This window comes from Antrostomus carolinensis, unplaced genomic scaffold (assembly GCF_000700745.2).
Source record: "Antrostomus carolinensis isolate BGI_N321 unplaced genomic scaffold, ASM70074v2 scaffold31089, whole genome shotgun sequence".
In the NCBI taxonomy this organism is placed as follows: Eukaryota; Metazoa; Chordata; class Aves; order Caprimulgiformes; family Caprimulgidae; genus Antrostomus; species Antrostomus carolinensis.
Window position 1 is genome coordinate 1 of NW_010336916.1, and position 312 is coordinate 312.

Sequence of the window (312 nt, forward strand, 5' to 3'; positions counted from 1 at the left end):
ACACTGCCCTGCTGGGGACTGGGGCCCCCCCAGGCTTTGAAGCCCCCCACTCCCTGCCAAATCCCCGGCAAACCTGGGGTGTGCTGGGAGCGGTACTAGGGGGAGGGACTGGGCTGAGGGAGGGGGCTTGCTCTGCCCCTTGGCACTGCTACAGGGTCTGGTGCCCCACTGGGTTCAGAGGCACCAGTTTGCCCCCTCATCTCATTTCCAGGCTCCTGAACAACGAGGGGTCCCTGCTCGCCTACTCAGGCTACGGGGACACTGATGCCAGGGTCACCGCGGCCATCGCCAGCAACATCTGGGTGGCCTATG

At 65.4% G+C, this 312-nt stretch overlaps 1 protein-coding gene across 1 annotated transcript in view; it reads left to right on the top strand.

Moving 5' to 3' along the window:
• Nucleotides 1-211: 211 nt before the first annotated feature.
• LAMTOR2 (late endosomal/lysosomal adaptor, MAPK and MTOR activator 2) overlaps nt 212-312 on the top strand; it is a gene marked incomplete at its 5' end in the record, with an annotated part of 682 nt that continues 581 nt past the window's right edge. The window contains one exon of the mRNA XM_029086751.1: nt 212-312. This exon is cut by the window's right edge and continues 39 nt beyond it. Coding sequence (XP_028942584.1) covers nt 212-312 — 101 coding nt within the window.